The 20,641-nt window shown below is 37.8% G+C and overlaps 1 protein-coding gene across 4 annotated transcripts in view; it reads right to left on the minus strand.

Moving 5' to 3' along the window:
- Positions 1-20,641, minus strand: part of RAB3GAP1 (RAB3 GTPase activating protein catalytic subunit 1) — a 157,175-nt gene that overhangs the window by 130,108 nt on the left and 6,426 nt on the right. For all 4 annotated transcript variants that reach the window (XM_082397854.1, XM_082397853.1, XM_082397852.1 and 1 more), the window contains exon 3: positions 9,511-9,586. In XM_082397854.1, coding sequence (XP_082253980.1) covers positions 9,511-9,586 — 76 coding nt within the window. The remainder of the gene's footprint in view (positions 1-9,510; positions 9,587-20,641) is intronic.

The following is a 20,641-nucleotide window of genomic DNA, read 5'->3' on the forward strand; positions in this document are numbered from 1 at the left end:
AAAGATCTGCAACACAGTTATTAACAAAGCCCTTCTATAACTCAGTAGAAAATTGGTGAATGTATATAATGAGCAATCGAAAGGGAAATTCTAATGTTTAATAAACATGAAGGAACACTCATTTTCAACAGTGCTCAGGAAAATATACATAAAAATTAGATAGTTTTACATTGACAAAAATATAATGAAAATTGTGTTGGAGGACTGAGGAAATGGGTGCATTCATGTGCCATGCATGAGGAGAGCAGAAGTACATTCAATCATCTTGGTGTAAAACAAAGCTGTATTTATCAAAAATAAAAAACACATTCCCTTTGACTTAGTAATCCTACTTTTAGAACTGTTATAGAAATATTGATACAAGTCTGCAAATGTATGTACAATAATGCTTACTACCCCAGTGCTACAACTGCAAAAACTGAAAATTAAATATCCTTTCAATAGGAATATAAACAAGACATTATGATACAGTCATACAGTGCACTACAATGCAAGAATTAAAATAATGAGATAGATGTCTGTGTCTTATCTTGGAAAAAAAGCCAACAAAATATAAAGTTTTTTTAAAAAGGCAGCTGTAGCACAAAACAGATCTTTTTTTTTAAAGGTATGACACAGACACACGGAATAGAATATCAAACAGTTAAATACTGTTAGCTCTGAAAAGGAGATGGGCAGAAGGGAAGTGATGAGGAGGAAACTGTCACTTTTGAAATACAAACATTATTTGATTTGGTTATATTATTTTTGCAGTTACAGGGTTTCTTAAATTTTAATAAAAATATTCTGACCTCAAAACTAGAAAATGGAAAGGACAGGAAAGACAATTTCAGGAAACTGACTTCAGAAGACAACTTTCTAGGCCATAAGACAGATATCTTGCCCCCAAATATTTCTCCATACAATCTAAAGCTGTTTATTTACTTTTCTTACATTTTTCTGAAATTCCACTGGTGTCCTTTTAAAAACATTAAAAACTTGAGCATTGTATGGTGGAAAGGAATTCAGGCTAGGAGCCCAAAAGCAGTTTCTGTGAATTACTTTAGTCTTTGATAGGATAAGGAACTCTCCCTGGAAGAGTAACAATTTCAATTTCATTTTTATTTTCCTTTAGCATTTTAGTAGCATACAAAACCAAAATACTTTTTGTAAGATCAAGTGATTATCACCCATTCAAATCTTTTTAAATAAATAAAAAACTACACTCTGCTAACCCAAGTAAGATTAGCATTATATTTTGGAGATGGGGATAGAAACAGGAAACAAAGGAAAGAAGCAGGTAATTTTGGAGCATTCAACATTTAAGGGTAGGGCTGACTTGAGTCAAAACTTGAGGCCAGGATACCAGAGACTGAGTAAAAGACTAGGGAGGTAGAGGTATATTAAGGACAAATTTCACTGACTTAAAAATTATTACTTGTGTGTGGGGTACAAAACTTCATGATCGGACTTCCCTGGTGGCGCAGTGGTTAAGAATCTGCCTGCCAATGCAGGGGACACGGGTTCAATCCCTGGTCCGGGAAGATCCCACATGTTGCGGAGCAACTAAGCCCGTGCATCACAACTACTGAGCCTGCACTCTAGAGCCTGCGAGCCACAACTACTGAGCCCACGTGCCACAACTACTGAAGCCCACACACCTAGAGCCCATGCTCCACAACAAGAGAAGCCACTGCAATGAGAAGTGCACGCACTGCAACAAGGAGTAGCCCCCGCTCACTGCAACTAGAGACAGCCTGTGCACAGCAACAAAGAACCAACGCAGCCAAAATTTAATTAATTAATTAATTTAAAAAAAAAAAAACTTCATGATCAAGTAAACCTTTGGATATGTACTCAACCAAAACAAAATACATTAATTTTTTAAATAGTAAATGCATACGAAACAAAATTGAAAATAGTAGCTTTTATTTAATCTTTTTTGAGTCACACGTTCCTTTAAGTATCCGATGAAAGCTCTGGACCATCTGCCAGGAAAATCATGCATATTCACATTAAAAATTAAGCATGTATAAAAAAAATTAAGCATGTACACAATTTAAAGAGACCTAAGACTCTGGGTTAAGAACTCCCATTAAAAATGGTGATGAGGTCCCTCTGTCCACAAAGAACTTCATCCTTTAAACTGGCTTAACTCTAATTCTACTAACATGATAAAACCTAACTTCCACCATAATTTTCTCTTTTTTTCCCTAAATTTTTTATTTTTATTTATTTATTTATTTTTGGCTGTACCACATGGCATGTGGGATCCTCATTCCCTGACCAGGGATCGAACCCATGCCCCCTGCATTGCAAGCGTGGAATCCTAACCACTGGACTGCCAGGGAAGTCCCAATCATAATTTGCCTAAGCAACTGAGTTCAGAGATCTAATCTGGGATTAACCGCTTGAACACCTACAAGTCACTGGTTGTACACTTCATGGAGGGAGGAACAGAAAGAATACAGTCCTCTATTGGTGTCTGTAGAGAACTGGTTTAAGGACGTCTCTCCCACAGCCCCCTAGGACACCAAAATCATCAGATAGTCAACTCCCTTACATAAAATAGTGTAATATTTGCATAGAAACTATGCACATCCTCTTGTGTACTTTAAATCATCTCTAGATTACTTATAATACATAATACAATGTAGATGCTATATAAATAGTTGTAAATACTATGTAAATAGTTGCCAGTGCCACAAATTTAAGTTTTGCTTTTTGGAACTTTCTGGAATTTTTTTTTTACAATATTTTTGATCCTCGGTTGAATCTGCAGATGTGGAACCCACAGATATGGAGGGTTGACTATACTGATAGCTGAGGAATAGATAAAATGACTATGGAGTAAAGAGGTAAAGTATTTAACAATCTGGAGGTGAGGGAGGGTAGAGAGGTTGTTTTAATCAACAGGAAGCAGAATAACAATTCCTGATCCATAGTAGGAACTCTATAAATGAATGAATGAAAAGTGAATAAAACAATAAATGAACAAAAGGAAGTAGCTGAAGAGACTGACTACATGGCTCCAGTAATAGGGAGAGAATTTTAATATTTTGGGCACTACCCTGAAAACATAATTTAAACATTTCCTCCTCACTATAGAAAAATACAGTCAAAATTCTCATCAGCCATATTTACAACCAAATTTTTAGAAAATGACTCACCCATTAGACTTGCCAATTGCAGGATATATAAAATTCATTAGGAGGAAAAAATCAAATTACTAAATCAGAATTAAAGAAAAAAGGAGAAAAATTACTAAGTCAAAGGAGGAAAAAAGTAAAAACTAAAATCAAAATATAAAGAAAAGAGCTACTTACAAAATTAAATGCAGACATATTAAACTAAATACTAACTTACTTTAAAATACACCAGGGACTTCCCTGGTGGCGCAGTGATTAAGAATCCGCCTGCCAATGCAGGGGACACGGGTTCGAGCCCTGGTCTGGGAAGATCCCACATGCCATGGAGCAACTACTGAGCCTGCACTCTAGAGCTCTCGAACCACAACTACTGAGCCCACGTGCCACAACTACTGAAGCCCACATGCACAGAGCCCGTGCTAAGCCACTGCAAAGAGAAGCGGATTCTTAACCACTGTGCCACCTGGGAAGCCCCAAAAAATCTTTTAAAATATACAAAAGAGGGCTTCCCTCGTGGCGCAGTGGTTGAGAGTCTGCCTGCCAATGCAGGGGACACGGGTTCGAGCCCTGGTCTGGGAAGATCCCACATGCCGCAGAGCAACTGGGCCCGTGGGCCACAACTACTGAGCCTGCGAGTCTGGAGCCTGTGCTCCGCAACAAGAGAGGCCGCGATAGTGAGAGGCCCGCGCACGGCGATGAAGAGTGGCCCCCGCTTGCCACAACTAGAGAAAGCCCTCGCATAGAAACGAAGTACCAACACAGCCAAAATAAATAAATAAATAAATAAATAAAATATACAAAAGAAAAATAAAAACTATGAAATAATAGAACTAAAAATGTCTGAAGAGACGTCTCATCTATCTCTGATGAAACCTGAACCTTTTCAGCCAAAATACATTACATAGAGTTTTATTTTTTCCCAGCTAGGTGCTAAGTTTTTAACTTCTAGGAGCTCTAAGGAAGCCATTGATACTTTTTACAGCAAATAAGTGTTAAGTAATTCTATTAGTTTATATTCTATTCTACTTAAGCAAATGTCATTTTAAAGCTTCTGGTGAATACTTTTAAGAGAGGCAACGCCAGCAGGAGCAAAAACTAACTGAGATGGCCCAATGCCACAAAGGGAGTAAGCACTAAAACTAGAATTCTTGAGAGGGAAGGATTGGGAGTGTGGGATTAGCAGATGTAAACTATTATACATAGAAAGGATAAACAACAAGGTCCTACTGTATAGCACAGGGAACTATATTCGATGTCCTGTGATAAACCATAATGGAAAAGAATATGAAAAAAGGAATGTCTGTATGTGTATAAGTGAGTCACTCTGCTGTACAGCAGAGATTGCCACAACATTGTACATCAACTATACTTCAATAAAAAAAAGATTTTAATTTAGAAATCTATCACCAGAAAACTACTAGAACTCATTAATCGGGGCTTCCTTGGTGGTGCAGTGGTTGAGAATCTGCCTGCCAATGCAGGGGACACGGGTTTGGACCCTGGTCTGGGAGGATCCCACATGCCGTGGAGCAACTAGGCCTGTGAGCCACAACTACTGAGCCTGTGCTCTAGAGCCCGTGAGCCACAACTACTGAGCCTCCGCGTCTGGAGCCTGTGCTCTGCAACAAGAGAGGCCGCAACAGTGAGAGGCCCGCACACTGCGATGAAGAGTGGCCCCCACTCGCCGCAACTAGAGAAAGCCCTCACACAGAAACGAAGACCCAACACAGCCAAAAATAAATAATTAATTAATTAATTAAAAACTTTAAAAAAAAAAGGTTAAAGTGGTAAACCGTTAGTACAAATCGTCCTTGACTTATGATGGTGTTATTATGGCCCAATAAACTCATAATAGGTTGGAAATATCGTTAAGTCAACATAATACACCTAATCTATCATATACTATAGCTTAGCCTAGCCTACCTTAAACATGCTCAGAACACTTAACATTAGCCTAGTTAGACAAAATCATCTAACACAAAGCCTATTTTGTAATGAAATGCTGACTACCTCATGTAATTTTTTGAGTACTTAAAGTGAAAAACAGAATGGTTACACGGGTACAGAACAGTTTTAAGTGTATCAGTGGCTTACCCTCGTGATCGAATGGTTTACTGGGAGCTGCAGCTTGCTGCCCAGCATCACGAGAGAGTACTGTACCACACAGGCTAGCCTGGGAAAAGATCAAAATTCAAAGTACAATTTCCACTGAGTGTGTATCACTTTTGTATCATACCCATCGAAAAATCCTAAGTCAGATCACCGTAAGTTGGAGACCATCTGTATATATTTTACCACAATAAAAAAAAATTAATCAACATACTTAACCATATTCAGAGAATAAAAAAGAAAAACCATCTGACTGTTTCAATAGGTACAGAATAAGATTTGAATAAATTATACCCATGATTTCAAAAAAACCTTTCAGCTAATTAAGAACAGAATTTCCCCTGTGTTATAAAGGACACCTATGAAAAACCTACAATTCTGAGTATTGAAGAGCTGGACATTTCCCCCTTAAAATTGGGAAGGAGGCAAGGATGTCTACTCTCAACAATTCTATTCAAAATTTTATTAAAGGTCCCAGTTAGTGCAATTAAAAATAAGAAATGCAAGGTACAAAAATTGAGAAAGAAGTAAAACTGTACCTATTTGCAAATAACATGACTATGCATGTAGAAGATGCAGAAGAATTAACAAAAAGATTATGAATCTTTACATTTAACCAGGTCAAGATACCAAATCAATACACAAAATTTTATTGTATGTCTATGCACTAGCAACAAACAAATGAAAAAGAAAATTTAAAAACAATTCCATTTACAACTGCATCATATAACATATTTAGTAATAAATTTAACAAAAAAATGCAAGACCTCATCAAAAGCTATAAAACATTGCTGCGATAAAGATGACTTAATAAGTGAAGAGATGTCAAGCTTCAAGATTGTCAAAATGTTACTTCTCCTCAAAGTAATCTATAAATTCAACACAATCCCAATCATAGTCCCAGCATAATCATAATCCTTTTTATATAAACTGACAAGCTCATTCTGAAATTCATAATGAAAACAAAGGTCCTAGAATAGACAAAACAATTTGGGAAAACAACAAAAGCTAGAGAATTTACATTAACTAAATTTGGGACTTACTCTAAAGCTATTCAGTGGTTCTCAGTTGGAGGCAATTTTGCACCTCAGGGGACATTTGGCAATGTCTAGATACATTTTTGGTTTTCACCACAGGGAGGATGCTACTGGGATCTAACAGGCAGAGGACAGGGATACTACTAAAATTCTATAATACGCGAGACAGCCCCACAACAACCTGGCCCAAAATTTCAATAGTGCCAAAACTGGGAAACCCTAAACTACAGTAGTCAGTGTAGTACTCAGTAGTCAGTAGACAATGTGGTATTGACATCAGGATTTTCAAATAGATTAATGAAACAGAATACAGATTCCAGAAGATGACCCCCCTAGGTCAACTGTCTGACAAAGGCAACAAAGCAATTCAATGGAGAAAAGTGTTTTCAACAAAAGGTTCTAGAACAAGATAGCCATATGTAAAAAACTGAACTGTGATTCCCACCTCACACCATACATGTCATTAGTTCATGATGGGTCATATACCTAAATAAAAGCTAAAATGATAAGCTCTAGAAGAAAACATATCTTCACAACCTAGCAAAAGTACTATCTGTGAAAAGACTTAAAAGCAGAATATATAAAAGAACTAAAAGATCCCTACAACTCAATAAAAACTAAACCCAATTTAAAATATGGACAAAAAACTTGGACATTTCACAAAAGATGACACACAAATGGCTAACAAGCACACGAAAAAAGTGATCAATACCAATATTCGTCACAGAAATACAAAAGTAAAACCAGAAAGAGAATACAAATTAATTCCACAAACTACATACCCATTAGGAGGACTAAACTTTATAAGACTGAAAACAAACAACTGTTGGTGAAAATATGAAATGACCCAAACTCTCACATATTGCTGGTGGGTAGGTAAAATGTTACAAAAGATCTAGCAATTTCTCATAAAGTTAAGCATACACTTAGCCTATGACCCAGTAATTCTACTAGATATTTACCCAAGAGAAATAAAAACATACCTCTGCAAAAGGCCTCATGTAAGAATGTTCTGCTTTATTCACAATAGCGAATGTGTCTGTCAACAAGTGACACACTGTGGTATATTCATTCATACAACAGACTACTACTCAGCAATAAAAATACTGATACCTGCAACAACCTAGAATAATCTCAAATATTATGTAAAACAAACCAGCATAAAGACTATGTACTGTATGATAGCACGTATATCCAATCGCAGAGTAGGCAAAAGTAAGCTAAAAGAAAAAAGGAAAAGAACAGCAGATGCCTTGGAAGGGCAGGGGGCAGGGGGCGTTGCAGGGAGAAGGCATGAGTGAGGAACATGGGAATCAAGTGGAATGGTTCACTATGGACATTTCTGGGATGACAGAAATGTCCAATATCTTGAGTGAGGAATCTTACATGATATAAACATTTACCAAAATAAGCAGTTTTGTACATTATATATAGTTTATTAAAAAAAAAACTATTTAAAAAAAATCTAGTAGGGGTGGCGAGTAGATAGGGGTAATACTGAAATAAGAAATGGAAGAATTGTTGAATCTGAGTGACACACACGTGGGGGTTGCCTATACTATTTTTGAAATTTTCCATAATTAAAGGTATTTAAAAAATAATTTCTCTTAATTCTCCCTCAGTGGAGAAAGAGAATTAGTAATCACTGTCCTTGACATAAATTACAATCTCTTACTAAGGTATGCTCTAAATTTTCTTTTTTATGCTGAATATATACAGCATATATATACTCCTTTACACTTTCTTTAATCTTATTCATCATAGTTACAGCTCACCTTGAAATGTGTTCATATTTTCCATATTTGATTTATTTACTACTACCTGTAGGGAGAAAACACTCCTTTTGCCCCTACTACCTGATAGCAATATGCTACCTACTTTGAATACATTACCCAACTTAAATCCCAAAGTTGAATTTAGCGTCTAGAATTTTAATCTTATTTACTTATTAATTACCTCTCTCTCATGAAAATTCATGTGCAGTGGCAAACAAGGATCTTACCCTGTTCACTACTTCTTCAGACATGGCACATAAAGGATACCCAGTGAATATGTAAATCAAAGAATTAAGGAATATAATATCAGAGCTCACAAATACACAGTTTAGCTCTCTTTTTGATAGAACAAATCACTTCCCACTCCAGTTATATCCAGCTTGTTTTGCCTTTAATTTTATTGGCATTTATATCAACTGCTATGTCTTTGTTTCAAGTGGAATAGAATATCTGTGTCTCAGAACTTCACATTTCCTCTACTCAAAAATACAATCATAAAATATTTAAACACAGTTGATTTAATGTATATATTTCACTATATTAAATGATGTGATTTTTCTGCTCTTATTCATATGGCTAAAGAAAAAAATCATAATACTTTGAGAGTCTCAAATTCTGTTAACATCACAATAAAGCTGAAAAACCCTAGCAAATATTGAGAATTGAGAGTTCCTTACATAGGGGTAAACTGCAGTTAAGAATAGATTTTTTAAAAAAACAATGATCAAATTTACTTGAAAAGAATTTACCTAACAAAGAGAGCATCTATATAAGCCTAAAATCAAACTGTTAGTTCCCTTCAGTGAAATACAGGAAATCTAGGTTTGTTCTCAGAGTATGTGCTTCAGTAAACATTTGCAGCATGGTTTATGAGCAAAACTATCAATATCTTAGGTTAGGATTAGTTTCACCTCAATTTTGAATATTTTTTTTCATTCTTAAATATCCTCAAAACATCCATAAAGTTAAAAAAAGAAGAGGGGAAAGACAAACATTATTAGTGGTATCATAAAATACAAGAACTGAGTAAAATAACTACTAATGACATCAAGTTAGTTGTTGAAACCAAGATTTTTCCTCATTAGTTACGCAAAATACTCTACCCAAGAAGTTGGTAGTTGCAATTTTTCTCTGACCAAAAAAATTTGAAAAACTTTTTTCAAACATTCTAACGGAGAAAGCAAGAGAGAAGTAAACACCAGGAGAAACAGAAATAAAATCACTCACAAAGAATGACATTATACATACAAATTTTATTATTTAAAAAACAGGTCACAAGTATCTTACAAATGTTATTCGCCATAGATTCCAATCCAAGTTCTTCCAAATGCCATTTTATGTTCATAGATTATACATAACTTTAAAAGCATTTACTTTAAATGTATCAAATGCAGCAAAAGACTTAAAAATAGAAGTTTCAAAGCAAATACTCATTTAGAGATACCAGCAAATAGATCTGACCTTTTCAAGTGGCTTTCCCAAAGAGTTTCCAATCAGTTTCCAGTCGTTCAAGACTTCTTCAATTTTGGAAATAAACCTAAGAAAGAGGAAAAAACTTTCTAAATATGTAACCACATTTTTTCCTATTGTTATATAATTTCTTTAAAAGTTTTTTTTTTAATATTTTAACACTTTCAACAAAGAAGGCTCAGTAAGTTTAGTATCGTTAGCCTAATTTATGGATGTGAAATAAAAATGAAAATCATCTTTAGCCCAAGAATTCTTAGATTGAGGGACTTCCCTGGTGGCCCAGTGGTTAATAATCCGCCTGCCAATGCAGGGTCACGGGTTCAATCCCTGGTCCGGGAAGATAGATCCCACATGCCGCGGAGTAACTAAGCCCATGTGCCACAACTACTGAGCCTGCACCCTACAGCCCGCGAGCCACAACTACTGAGCCAGCGTGCCACGACTACTGAAGCCCGCACACCTAGAGCCCGTGCTCCGCAACAAGAGAAGCCACCGCAATGAGAAGCCTGTGCACTGCAACAAAGAGTAGCCCCCGCTCTCTGCAACTAGAGAAAGCCCGTGTGCAGAAACAAAGACCCAACGCCGCCAAAAATAAATAAATTTTAAAAAATAATAAATTCCCGAGGGGTCTGGGCAAGATGGCGGAAGAGTAAGACGCGGAGATCACCTTCCTTCCCACAGATACAGTAGAAATACATCTACACGTGGAACTGCTCCTACAGAACACCCACTGAACGCTGGTAGAAGACGTCAGACCTCCCAAAAGGCAAGAAAATCCCCACGTACTTGGGTAGGGCAAAAGAAAAAAGAAATAACAGAGACAAAAGAATAGGGACGGGACCTGCACCAGTGGGAGGGAGCTGTGAAGAAGGAAAGGTGTCCACACACTAGGAAGGCCCTTTGCGGGCGGAGACTGCAGGTGGCAGAGGGGGGAAGCTTCGGAGCCACGGAGAAGAGCGCAGCCACAGGGGTGCGGAGGGCAAAGTGGAGAGATTTCCACACGGAGGATCGGTGTGTTGAGTAGCACTCACCAGCCCGAGAGGCTTGTCTGCTCACCCGCCGGGGCGGGCGGGGCTGGGAGCTGAGGCTCCGGCTTTGGTTGGATCCCAGGGAGAGGACTGGGGTTGGCGGCGTGAACACAGCCTGAAGGGATTAGCACACCACAGCTAGAGGGGAGGGAGTCCAGGAAAAAGTCTGCAGCTGCTGAAGAGGCAAGAGACCTTTTCTTGCCTCTTTGTTTCGCTGCGCGCAAGGAGAGGGGATTCAGAGCGCCACCTAAACGAGCTCCAGAGACGGGCGTGAGCTGCGGCTATCAGCGCGGACCCCAGAGACGGGCATGAGACGCTAAGGCTGCTGCTGCCGCCACCAAGAAGCCTGTGTGCGAGCACAGGTCACTCTTCACACCGCCCCTCCCGGGAGCTGGTGCAGCCCGCCACCGCCAGGCTCCCGTGATCCGGGGAAAACTTCCCCGGAAGAACGCACAGCGCGCCTCAGGCTGCTGCAACGTCACGCTGGCCTCTGCCGCCGCAGGCTCGCCCCGCATCCGTACCCCTCCCTCTCCCCAGCCTGAGTGAGCCACAGCCCCCTAGTCAGCTGCTCCTTTAACCCTGTTCTGTCTGGGTGGGGAACAGACGCCCTCAGGTGATCTACATGCAAAGGCGGGTCCAAATCCAAAGCTGAACCCCGGGACCTGTACGAACAAAGAAGAGAAAGGGAAATCTCTCCCAGCAGCCTCAGAAGCAGCGGATTAAAGATCCACAAACAACTTGATGTGCCTGCATCTGTTGAATACGTGAATAGACAATGAATCACCCCAAATTCAGGAGGTGGACTTTGGGAGCAGGATATATTAAATTTTCCCCTTTTCCTTTTTTTGCGAGTGTATATGTGTATGCTTCTGGGTGAGATTTTGTCTGTATAGCTTTGCTTTCACCATTAGTCCTAGGATTAGGTCTGTCCTTTTTTTTTTTTTTTTTTTTTTTTTTTTACTTAAAAGTGTTTTTTTTCCTAATAAATGTTTTCTTAATAATTTTTTCCTTATTTTCTACCTTTAAAAATTAAAAAAGAATTTTTTTCTTAATAAATTTATTCTTAATAATTTTTTTCTTATTTTTTATTATAATAGCTTTATTTTATTTTATTTGATCCTCTTTCTTTCTTTCTTTCTATTTTTTCTCCCTTTTATTCTGAGCCGTGTGGATGAAAGGCTCTTGGTGCTCCAGCCAGGCATCAGGGCTGTGCCTCTGAGGTGGGAGAGCCAACTTCAGGACACTGGTCCACAAGAGACCTCCCAGCTCCACGTAATACCAAACGGCGAAAATCTCTCAGAGATCTCCATCTCAACATTAAGACCCAGCTTCACTCAACGACCAGCAAGCTACAGTGCTGGACACCCTATGCCAAACAACTAGCAAGACAGGAACACAGCCCCATCCATTAGCAGAGAGGCTGCCTAAAATCATAATAAGGCCACAGACACCCCAAAACACACCACCAGACGTGGACGTGCCCACCAGAAAGACAAGATCCAACCTCACCCACCAGAACACAGGCACTAGTCCCCTCCACCAGGAAGCCTACACAACCCACTGAACCAGCCTTAGCCACTGGGGACAGATACCAAAAACAACGGGAACTACGAACCTGCAGGCTGTGAAAAGGAGACCCCAAACACAGTAAGATAAGCAAAATGAGAAGACAAAAAAACACACAGCAGGTGAAGGAACAGGGTCAAAACACACCAGACCTAACAAATGAAGAGAAAATAGGCAGTCTACCTGAAAAAGAATTCAGAATAATGATAGTAAAGATGATCCAAAATCTTGGAAATAGAATAGACAAATTGCAAGAAACATTTAACAAGGACGTAGAAGAACTAAACAGGAACCAAGCAATGATGAAAAACACAATAAATGAAATTAAAAATACTCTAGATGGGATCAATAGCAGAATAACTGAGGCAGAAGAACGGATAAGTGACCTGGAAGATAAAATAGTGGAAATAACTACTGCAGAGCAGAATAAAGAAAAAAGAATGAAAAGAACTGAGGACAGTCTCAGAGACCTCTGGGACAACATTAAACGCACCAACATTCGAATTATAGGGGTCCCAGAAGAAGAAGAGAAAAAGAAAGGGACTGAGAAAATATTTGAAGAGATTACAGTTGAAAACTTCCCTAATATGGGAAAGGAAATAGTTAATCAAGTCCAGGAAGCACAGAGAGTCCCATACAGGATAAATCCAAGGAGAAACACGCCAAGACACATATTGATCAAACTATCAAAAATTAAATATAAAGAAAACATATTAAAAGCAGCAAGGGAAAAACAACAAATAACACACAAGGGAATCCCCATAAGGTTAACAGCTGATCTTTCAACAGAAACTCTGCAAGCCAGAAGGGAGTGGCAGGATATATTTAAAGTCATGAAGGAGAAAAACCTACAACCAAGGTTACTCTACCCAGCAAGGATCTCATTCAGATTTGATGGAGAACTTAAAACCTTTACAGACAAGCAAAAGCTGAGAGAGTTCAGCACCACCAAACCAGCTTTACAACAAATGCTAAAGGAACTTCTCTAGGCAAGAAACTCAAGAGAAAATAAACACCTACAATAACAAACCCAAAATATTTAAGAAAATGGGAATAGGAACATACATATCGATAACTACGTTAAATGTAAATGGATTAAATGCTCCCACCAAAAGACACAGACTGGCTGAATGGATACAAAAACAAGACCCATATATATGCTGTCTACAAGAGACCCACTTCAGACCTAGAGACACATACAGACTGAAAGTGAGGGGATGGAAAAAGATATTTCATGCAAATGGAAATCAAAAGAAAGCTGGAGTAGCAATTCTCATATCAGACAAAATAGACTTTAAAATAAAGACTATTGCAAGAGACAAAGAAGGACACTATATAATGATCAAGGGATCGATCCAAGAGGAAGGTATAACAATTGTAAATATTTAGGCACCCAACATAGGAGCACCTCAATACATAAGGCAAATACTAACAGCCATAAAAGGAGAAATCGACAGTAACACAATCATAGTAGGGGACTTTAACACCCCACTTTCACCAATGGACAGATCATCCAAAATGAAAATAAATAAGGAAACACAAGCTTTAAATGATACATTAAACAAGATGGACTGAATTGATATTGATAGGACATTCCACCCAAAAACAACAGAATACACATTTTTCTCAAGTGCTCATGGAACATTCTCCAGGATAGATCATATCTTGGGTCACAAATCAAGCCTTGGTAAATTTAAGAAAACTGAAATCGTATCAAGTATCTTTTCCGACCACAACGCTATGAGACTAGATATCAATTACAGGAAAAGATCTGTAAAAAATACAAACACATGGAGGTTACACAATACACTACTTAATAACGCAGTGATCACTGAAGAAATCAAAGGGGAAATCAAAAAATACCTAGAAACAAATGACAATGGAGACACGACGACCCAAAACCTATGGGATGCAGCAAAAGCAGTTCTAAGAGGGAAGTTTATAGCAATACAAGCCTACATCAAGAAACAGGAAACATCTCGAATAAACAACCTAAACTTGCACCTAAAGCAATTAGAGAAAGAAGAGCAAAAAAACCCCAAAGCTAGCAGAAGGAAAGAAATCATAAAGATCAGATCAGAAATAAATGAAAAAGAAATGATGGAAACAATAGCAAACATCAATGAAACTAAAAGCTGGTTCTTCGAGAAGATAAACAAAATTGATAAACCATTAGCCAGACTCATCAAGAGAAAAAGGGAGAAGACTCAAATCAATAGAATTAGAAATGAAAAAGGAGAAGTAACCACTGACACTGCAGAAATACAAACAATCATGAGAGATTACTACAAGCAACTCTATGCCAATAAAATGGACAACCTGGAAGAAATGGACAGATTCTTAGAAATGCACAACCTGCCGAGACTGACCAGGAAGAAATAGAAAATATGAACAGACCAATCACAAGCACTGAAATTGAGTCTGTGATTAAAAATCTTCCAACAAACAAAAGCCCAGGACCAGATGGCTTCACAGGCGAATTCTATCAAACATTTAGAGAAGAGCTAACACCTATCCTTCTCAAACTCTTCCAAAATATTGCAGAGGGAGGAACACTCCCCAACTCATTCTACGAGGCCACCATCACCCTGATACCAAAACCAGACAAAGATGTCACAAAGAAAGAAAACTACAGGCCAATATCACTGATGAACATAGATGCAAAAATCCTCAACAAAATACTAGCAAACAGAATCCAACAGCACATTAAAAGGATTATACACCATGATCAAGTGGGGTTTATTCCAGGAATGCAAGGATTCTTCAATAAACGCAAATCAATCAACGTGATACATCATATTAACAAATTGAAGAAGAAAAATCATATGATCATCTCAATAGATGCAGAGAAAGCTTTCGACAAAATTCAACACCCATTTATGATAAAAGCCAGAAAGTAGGCATAGAGGGAACTTTCCTCAACATTATAAAGGCCATATATGACAAACCCACAGCCAACATTGTCCACAATGGTGAAAAACTGAAACCATTTCCACTAAGATCAGGAACAACACAAGGTTGCCCACTCTCACCACTATTATTCAACATAGTTTTGGAAGTGTTAGCCACAGCAATAAGAAAAGAAAAAGAAATAAAAAGGAATCCAAATCGGAAAAGAAGTAAAGCTGTCACTGTTTGCAGATGACATGATACTATACATAGAGAATCCTAAACCTGCCACCAGAAAACTACTAGAGCTAATCAATGAATTTGGTAAAGTAGCAGGATACAAAATTAATGCAGAGAAATCTCTGGCATTCCTATATACTAATGATGAAAAATCTCAAAGTGAAATTAAGAAAACACTCCCGTTTACCACTGCAACAAAAAGAATAAAATATCTAGGAATAAACCTACCTAAGGAGACAAAAGACCTGTATGCAGAAAATTATAGGACACTGATGAAGAAATTAAAGATGATACAAACAGATGGAGAGATATACCATGTTCTTGGATTGGAAGAATCAACATTGTGAAAATGACTCTACTACCCAAAGCAATCTACAGATTCAATGCAATCCCTATCAAACTACCACTGGCATTTTTCACAGAACTAGAACAAAAAATTTCACAATTTGTATGAAGACACAAAAGACCCCGAATAGCCAAAGCAATCTTGAGAACGAAAAATGGAGCTGGAGGAATCAGGCTCCCTGACTTCAGACTATATTACAAAGCTACAGTAATCAAGACAGTTTGGTACTGGCACAACAACAGAAATATAGATCAATGGAACAGGATAGAAAGCCCAGAGATAAACCCACGCACATATGGTCACCTTATCTTTGATAAAGGAGGCAAGAATATACAATGGAGAGAAGACAGCCTCTTCAATAAGTGGTGCTGGGAAAACTGGACAGCTACATGTAAAAGAATGAAATTAGAACACTCCCTAACACCATACACAAAAATAAACTCAAAATGGATTAAAGACCTAAGTGTAAGGCCAGACACTATCAAACTCTTAGAGGAAAACATAGGCAGAACACTCTATGACATAAATCACAGCAAGATCCTTTTTGACCCACCTCCTAGAGAAATGGAAATAAAAACACAAATAAACAAATGGGACCTAATGAAACTTCAAAGCTTTTGCACAGCAAAGGAAACCATAAACAAGACCAAAAGACAACCCTCAGAATGGGAGAAAATATTTGCAAATGAAGCAACTGACAAAGGATTAATCTCCAAGATTTACAAGCAGCTCATGCAGCTCAATAACAAAAAAACAAACAACCCAGTCCAAAAATGGGCAGAAGACCTAAATAGACATTTCTCCAAAGAAGGTATACAGATTGCCAACAGACACATAAAAGGATGCTCAACATCATTAATCATTAGACAAATGCAAATCAAAACTACAATGAGGTATCATCTCACACCGGTCAGAATGGCCATCATCAAAAAATCTAGAAACAATAAATGCTGGAGAGGGTGTGGAGAAAAGGGAACACTCTTGCACTGTTGGTGGGAATGTAAATTGATACAGCCACTATGGAGAACAGTATGGAGGTTCCTTAAAAAACTAAAAATAGAACTACCATACGACCCAGCAATCCCACTACTGGGCATATACCCTGAGAAAACCATAATTCAAAAAGAGTCATGTACCACAATGTTCATTGCAGCTCTATTTACAACAGCCGGGACATGGAAGCAACCTAAGTGTCCATCATCGGATGAATGGAGAAAGAAGATGTGGCACATATATACAATGGAATATTACTCAGCCATAAAAAGAAATGAAATGGAGGTATTTGTAATGAGGTGGATGGAGTTAGAGTCTGTCATACAGAGTGAAATCAGTCAGAAAGAGAAAAACAAATACAGTATGCTAACACATATATACGGAATCTAAGGAAAAAAAAAAAAAAAGGTCATGAAGAACCTAGTGGCAAGACGGGAATAAAGACACAGACCTACTAGAGAATGGACTTGAGGATATGGGGAGGGGGAGGGGTGAGATGTGACAGGGTGAGAGAGTGTCATGGACATATATACACTACCAAATGTAAAATAGATAGCTAGTGGGAAGCAGCCGCATAGCACAGGGAGATCAGCTCGGTGCTTTGTGACCACCTAGAGTGGTGGGATAGTGAGGGTGGGAAGGAAGGAGGGAGATGCAAGAGGGAAGAGATATGGGAACATATGTATATGTATAACTGATTCACTTTGTTATAAAGCAGAAACTAACACACCATTGTAAAGCAATTATACTTCAATAAAGATGTTTAAAAATAATAATAATAATAAATTCCCTTGATAATATGTGGATTTAAAGTTTCTGTTAAAAAAAAGAATCAAAACAATGCAAAATTTTTTAAAAAAGAATTCTTAGATTTCTTAGATTGATTTTTCTTAAGTCTACTGCCAACCCAACAAAGCCTGTTCTGCCTTCTATAAAATATAAGAGTAAATCTCTCCATATTGAAATGAATATAATAAATTTGAGACAGAAAAACTGACAGACTAAAATGATACTAGCAAGGATAATTACGAAGCCAATGATTTCTTCACTACCCTCCAAATAACTGATCTATTTAAATTAACTTTTCCTTTAAAGATATTTATGAAGTCCCTGATTTGCCTCCCCTTCCCCCAAAAAACATTATTTGGGAACTTTGCCCATTAAAACAAAACAAGCGACCTCCAGAGCCTCCCATCAAGCCTCTTAGATAGCCTCAACCACCAGAGGGCAGACAGCAGAAGCAAGAAAAACTACAATCCTGCAGCCTGTGGAACAGAAACCACATTTACAGAAAGATAGACAAGATGAAAAGGCAGAGGGTTATGTACCAGATGAAGGAACAAGAAAAAATCCCAGAAAAACAACTAAATGAAGTGGAGATAGGCAACCTTCCAGAAAAAGAATTCAGAATAATGATAGTGAAGATGATCCAGGACCTCAGAATAAGAATGGAGGCAAAGATTGAGAAGATGCAAGAAATGATTAACAAAGACCTAGAAGAATTAAAGAACAAACAAAGAGAGATGACCAATACAATAGCTAAAATGAAAACTACACTAGAAGGAATCAATAGTAGAATAACTGAGGCAGAAGAACGGATAAGTGACCTGGAAGACAGAATGGTGGAATTCACTGCTGCAGAACAGACTAAAGAGAAAAGAATGAAAAGAAATGAAGACAGCCTAAGAGACCTCTGGGACAACATTAAACGCAACAACATTCGCATTATAGGGGTCCCAGAAGGAGAAGAGAGAGAGAAAGGACCAGAGAAAATATTTGAAGAGATTATAGCTGAAAACTTCCCTAACATGGGAAAGGAAATAGCCACCCAAGTCCAGGAAGCGCAGAGAGTCCCATACAGGATAAACCCAAGGAGAAACACGCCAAGACACAGTAATCAAATTGGCAAAAACTAAAGACAAAGAAAAATTATTGAAAGCAGCAAGGGAAAAACGACAAATAACATACAAGGGAACTCCCATAAGGTTAACAGCTGATTTCTCAGCAGAAACTCTACAAGCCAGAAGGGAGTGGCATGATATACTTAAAGTGATGAAAGGGAAGAACCTACAACCAAGATTACTCTACCCGGCAAGGATCTCATTTAGATTTGATGGAGAAATCAAAAGCTTTACAGACAAGCAAAAGCTAAGAGAATTCAGCACCACAAAACCAGCTCTACAACAAATGCTGAAAGAACTTCTCTAAGTGGGAAACACAAGAGAAGAAAAGGACCGACAAAAACAAACTCAAAACAATTAAGAAAATGGTCATAGGAACATACATATCGATAATTACCTTAAACATGAATGGATTAAATGCTCCAACCAAGAGACACAGGCTTGCTGAATGGATACAAAAACAAGACCCATCTATATGCTGTCTACAAGAGACCCACTTCAGACCTAGGGACACATACAGACTGAAAGTGAGGGGATGGAAAAAGATATTCCATGCAAATGGAAATCAAAAGAAAGCTGGAGTAGCTATACTCATATCAGAAAAAATAGACTTTAAAATAATGTTACAAGAGACAAGGAAGGACACTACATAATCATCAAGGGATCAATCCAAGAAGATATAACAATTATAAATATATATGCACCCAACATAGGAGCACCTCAATACATAAGGCAACTGCTAACAGCTATAAAAGAGGAAATCGACAGTAACACAATCATAGTGGGGGACTTTAACACGTCACTTACACCAATGGACAGATCATCCAAAATGAAAATAAATAAGGAAACAGAAGCTTTAAATGACACAATAGACCAGATAGATTTAATTGATATTTATAGGACATTCCATCCAAAAACAGCAGATTACACTTTCTTCTCAAGTGCGCACGGAACATTCTCCAGGATAGATCACATCTTGGGTCACAAATCAAGCCTCAGTAAATTTAAGAAAATTGAAATCATATCAAGCATCTTTTCTGACCACAACGCTATGAGATTAGAAATGAATTACAAGGAAAAAATCGTAAAAAACACAAACACATGGAGGCTAAAAAATACGTTACTAAATAACCAAGAGATCACTGATGAAATCAAAGAGGAAATCAAAAAATAGCTAGAGACAAATGACAATGAAAAGAGACAAACGACGACCCAAAACCTATGGGATGCAGCAAAAGCAGTTCTAAGAGGGAAATTTATAGCTATACAAGCCTACCTAAAGAAACAAGAAAAATCTCAAGCAAACAATCTAACCTTACACCTAAAGAAACTAGAGAAAGAAGAACAAACAAAACCCAAAGTTAGCAGAAGGAAAGAAATCATAAAGATCAGAGTGGAGATAAATGAAATAGAAACAAAGAAAACAATAGCAAAGATCAATAAAACTAAAAGCTGGTTCTTTGAGAAGATAAACAAAATTGATAAGCCATTAGCCAGACTCATCAAGAAAAACAGGGAGAGGACTGAAATCAATACAATCAGAAATGAAAAAGGAGAAGTTACAACAGACACCGCAGAAATACGAAGCATCCTAAGCGACTACTACAAGCAACTTTATGCCAATAAAATGGACAACCTGGAAGAAATGGACAAATTCTTAGAAAGGTATACCCTTCCAAGACTGAACCAGGAAGAAGCAGAAAATATGAACAGACCAATCACAAGTAATGAAATTGAAACTGTGATTAAAAATCTTCCAACAAAAGTCCAGGACCAGATGGCTTCACAGGTGAATTCTACCAAACAGTTACAGAAGAGCTAACACCTATCCTTCTCAAACTCTTCCCAAAAATTGCAGAGGAAGGAACACTCCCAAACTCATTTTATGAGGCCACCATCACCCTGATACCAAAACCAGACAAAGACACTACAAAAAAACAAAATTACAGACCAATATCACTGATGAATATAGATGCAAAAATCCTCAACAAAATACTAGCAAACAGAATCCAACAACACATTCAAAGGATCATACACCACGATCATGTGGGATTTATCCCAGGGATGCAAGGATTCTTCAATACACGCAAATCAATGTGATACACCATATTAACAAATTAAAGAATAAAAACCAGATGATCATCTCAATAGATGCAGAA

The sequence above is a fragment of the Balaenoptera borealis genome (genome assembly GCF_965194805.1).
Source record: "Balaenoptera borealis genome assembly, chromosome: 6".
NCBI lineage: Eukaryota > Metazoa > Chordata > Mammalia > Artiodactyla > Balaenopteridae > Balaenoptera > Balaenoptera borealis.